The sequence below is a fragment of the Phalaenopsis equestris genome, unplaced genomic scaffold (assembly GCF_001263595.1).
Source record: "Phalaenopsis equestris unplaced genomic scaffold, ASM126359v1 Scaffold000094, whole genome shotgun sequence".
Taxonomy (NCBI): Eukaryota; Viridiplantae; Streptophyta; class Magnoliopsida; order Asparagales; family Orchidaceae; genus Phalaenopsis; species Phalaenopsis equestris.
The window spans coordinates 3908688-3912863 of NW_018164536.1; the positions used below are offsets into that span (position 1 = coordinate 3908688).

At 39.3% G+C, this 4176-nt stretch overlaps 2 protein-coding genes across 2 annotated transcripts in view; both read left to right on the forward strand.

Annotated features, from left to right (window-relative positions):
* Positions 1-1752, forward strand: part of LOC110020325 (pentatricopeptide repeat-containing protein At2g13600-like) — a 2801-nt gene extending 1049 nt beyond the window's left edge. The window contains exon 1 of the mRNA XM_020718387.1: positions 1-1752. This exon is cut by the window's left edge and continues 1049 nt beyond it. Within this exon, the coding sequence (XP_020574046.1) occupies positions 1-1612 (1612 nt within the window). The 3' untranslated portion in view covers positions 1613-1752.
* Positions 1753-3501: 1749 nt separating this feature from the next.
* The window catches only part of LOC110020324 (cyclin-dependent kinases regulatory subunit 1), a 4073-nt gene continuing 3398 nt past the window's right edge, over positions 3502-4176 (forward strand). Inside the window, exons 1-3 of the mRNA XM_020718386.1 lie at positions 3502-3587; positions 3700-3771; positions 3954-4014. Of these exons, the coding sequence (XP_020574045.1) occupies positions 3719-3771; positions 3954-4014 (114 nt within the window). The 5' untranslated portion in view covers positions 3502-3587; positions 3700-3718. The remainder of the gene's footprint in view (positions 3588-3699; positions 3772-3953; positions 4015-4176) is intronic.

Genomic DNA, 4176 nt, shown 5'->3' on the forward strand with positions numbered 1-4176 from the left:
GATCCATGGTTATGTAATCAGGTCTGGGTTGGAATCAAATCCTTTCGTTCTCAATGGGCTGATTGATGTTTACAGTCGATGCAGAGTTTTGGACTGCGCTCTTGTGATCTTTCTGAACTCTTCAGCCAGGAATCTGGTTTCTTATAATGCCATGATTGATGGGTGTTGTAGAAACGGCAACTTGATGAAGGCCAAGGAGTTATTTTGTCAAATGGAAGTTGATGGAGTGAGGGCTGATACCATCTCCTGGAACTCAATAATTTCTGGGTATTGTGATGATGGAAACTTTGCAGAAGCCATGAAAGTTTTTGGAGAAATGCAGGAGCAAGGGGCTGAAGGTGACTCCTTTACCTTGGGCAGTGTTCTCACTGCTTGTGCTGCAAGAGCTGCAATCAGTGAAGGAAAAGAGATACATTCTTATGCAATATCAAAAGGTTTGAATTCAAATCCTTTTGTATCCAATGCCTTGATCGAAATGTATTGCAGATGCTTTGATTTTGATTCAGCTGAGCTGATTTTCGATAACATGGTTGAAAGAGATACGACGACATGGAATTTATTGACATCTGGTTATGCTCGTTCCAATCGACTTAACCGCGCCCAAAAGTTGCTTCGCGCGATGTGGGACGAAGGATTTGAGCCCAACATCTTTACTTGGAATGGAATAATTTCCGGTTGTATGGAGAATGGGCACAATGAATTTGTTCTGGAAATGTTGTCTGAACTCCAAAAAACTGGTTTGAAGCCTGATATATATACTATAGGGATGATCATACCTGCTTGTTCTCGACTTCTATCCCTTGAACAAGGAAAACAGGCTCATTGTTATGCAATTCGATGTGGCTATGACACCAATGTTCGTATTGGTGCAGCACTTATTGACATGTATGCCAAATGTGGACTCATAGAGAGCTCAGCCCTTTCGTTTGAGAGGATTTCATCACACAATTTGGTATCGTTCAATAGTTTACTTGCGGGATATGCAATGCACGGGCTCGTAAGAGAAGGCCTTGCGCTCTTTCGACGAGTGTTGGATGAGGAGATCATTCCCGATGAAATCAGTTTCTTATCACTTCTATCTATGTGTGTTCATGTTGGTTATGTCGAAGAAGGCCTTCGCTACTTCAATCTAATGGAAACTTATGATGTAAGGCCAAATTTGAAGCACTATACATGTATGGTAGATCTCTTTAGTCGAGCTGGCAAACTAAGTGAAGCATTTTTGTTTATTAAGAGTATGCCAATGGAGCCTGATGCTGTTATTTGGGGTGCACTGCTAAGTGGATGTGTTAGTTATCATAATTTTCAGTTGGGTGAATTTGCAGCAAAGAGGCTCATTGAGCAAGAAGGAGATAATGCCGGTAACTATGGTTTGGTAGCAAATTTGTATGCTAGTGCTAAACGATTCAAAGATTTAGCTCGAATACGGTCGATTATTAGGAATATGGGAATGCATAAGAGCCCGGGGTGGAGTTGGATTGAGGGAAAGGATCTAGCTCATGTGTTTGTTGCAAATGATAGTTCTCATATTAGAGCTCACGAAATCTATGCGACGGTCGACAGTTTGTCCATGCATATAAGAATGCAGGCTGAGATGGTTGGTGCGGTTTAGAAACTGAGACTATTAAGTGTCTGTTTGGGATGACTGTAAATGTTGCTATGATATAGTTGTGCATAATGTAAATTTTTTGGAAGCTATTGTTGATATTAACTTTCATTTCCCTTTCTAAGAAGTTGTAAAATAGTTTTGTTATGACCATCACACTTTAATAGATATGATTATTAAAAACTATTTGTTGATATAATATATACCAGCATACCAATCAATTTGTTTTCCTTGGTATTTTTCAACAAAATTTACAGAACTATAGGAAAGAAAAATTTAGTATTCTAGGTACATTTGTTTACTGTTTAGTGATAGATCACAAAAATATTGATGCTTTGATGCTTTGAAACTTTGGAAAAAATATTACAGTAATACGCATATAGAGTAACGTGCGCAGTCAATGAAATCAAGCCCAATGAAATCACGCACGACACCCCACGCGACAGGAAAAAAAAAAACGGCGCGGTAACACGGAGAATAATCCCTCCGACACCCCACGCGACAGGAAAAAAAAAACGGCGCGGTAACACGGACAATAATCCCCCCGTGTTATTCATGTGTTGTTGTGTATTATTCATGTGTTACTGATGTGTTATTGTGTTATTATAACACCAAGAATATTCTCATGACACAATAACACATGAATAACACACAATAACTTCATAATAACACGGAGGAATATTCCCAACAGAGAAAAACGACGCGGTAACACGGGAGAATATTCCCCTCCTGTGTTGTTCATGTGTTATTGTGTGTTATTCATGTGTCATTGATGTGTTACTGTGTTATTATAACACCATAAATATTCTCAGGACACAATAACGCTTGAATAACACGCAATAAGGGGGGGGGGGGGAAATAACCCCCGTTTATCCGTGCCTTTTTTTTTTTTTTTTTTTTCCTGTCGCGAGTACTGATATAATATTTTTTCGAGACTTTGAGAGTAAGTTATTTTACTTCAATCATATAGAATCTCAACTCATATTTAGGAGAATAGTAGTACATCTAACATATGAATTTGTTATGTAGCTGTCATCAATATAGCCTTATCTTTGTCCTTTCTGTGCACCTAATAAATTTGGGGCTTGTTAATTTATATCATTTACATGATTTCGCTTACATGTAATAAATCTCAACAGTGACCGGGCAGACTCCATTCATGTTGTTCGACGGAATGGAGACAATGTTGTTGGTCAAATAAAATTATCACAGCCAGCAAGTAGTTACAACCTCAGCTTTCGAAGAGGAGAATCTAGCCTATTGGAAGGAGACAAACATTGAAGGAGCAATGCTCGCACTCGACATGGCAGAAAATAATTGAACCAACTAAGCCCTCCAACAAGAAGAAGTTAAGAGATGCACTGCTCACTACTACAACAAACATGTCAGAGAAGTTCTTTGCTCCTGGGGACCTTTTTCTAATAAATGCTGATACATCCACTCGAGGGCAATCAGTCGGCAAGCTATACCAGACATGGATCTACCCATTCATCGTCGACCAAAAGGTCACCCCTGGAGCCTACAAACTCAAGACTTACACTGAAAAGGGAGTCTCTCCGACATAAAGCGAGGAGAATCTGAAAATATATTTTTTTCCATAGCCAATCTCTTATACTAACAACGCCCAAAAATTAATAAAGGAGTTTTTTGTTTCCATTTTGTAATTTTTTTCACAAGAAAATATTAAAAAGGACTAAACTCTATATGCATAATTCCAGATTCACATGATGGTATATATATATATAGATAGATAGAGTAAAATAAACAAAGCAAAGAATCTGACCGTTTAAAGTAAAAAAATCAACGGCTGTCCTTTCTCCATTTCAAATTTCGAAATGGCTAATTTCGTTTCCCTGCTGGGCCCCACTTCGTTTACGCTATTTATATATCGAAGATTGGCGTCTAATCGGGAACGCCACTGAGCCAAAACCCTAGATTCTGCTAAGAGGGAGCGCCATCCTCATCTCCATCCTCTTCATCAGTTCGGCTCTCCATCTTCACTCACACCCCGCGTTTTATTTCCATATCTGAATCTGTTGGTTTTGTTCTTCTACTCTATATTTTAACATTATCGATCGGTGGTGTTTGTGCAGGGACGAATCGATCAAGAAAATGGGGCAGATTCAGTATTCGGAGAAGTATTTCGACGATATTTACGAGTACAGGCATGCGTCCAGACTTTTCACTATTGAACACTGATTTCAGAAGTATTTCGACGATATTTACGAGTACAGGCATGTGTCCAGACTCTTCACTATTGAACACTGATTTCAGTTATTGGCTCAGTTGTTGGGTCCGATCTATGGTGATCAAGTGTTGATTGATGGTTTATTATTGATGGATGCAGGCATGTGGTTCTCCCCCCGGAAGTGGCGAAGCTGCTTCCCAAGAATCGCCTACTTTCTGAGGTAACTTGTAGAGTTTAGGGTTTAGTGTTGATCGATCGATCTTAAAATTCGTTGGGGAAATTTTGGATCCTCGGTTATTGTGTACTGATTCTGTTGTTTTGAATGTGATCAGAATGAATGGCGAGCCATTGGTGTGCAGCAGAGCCGGGGATGGGTTCATTA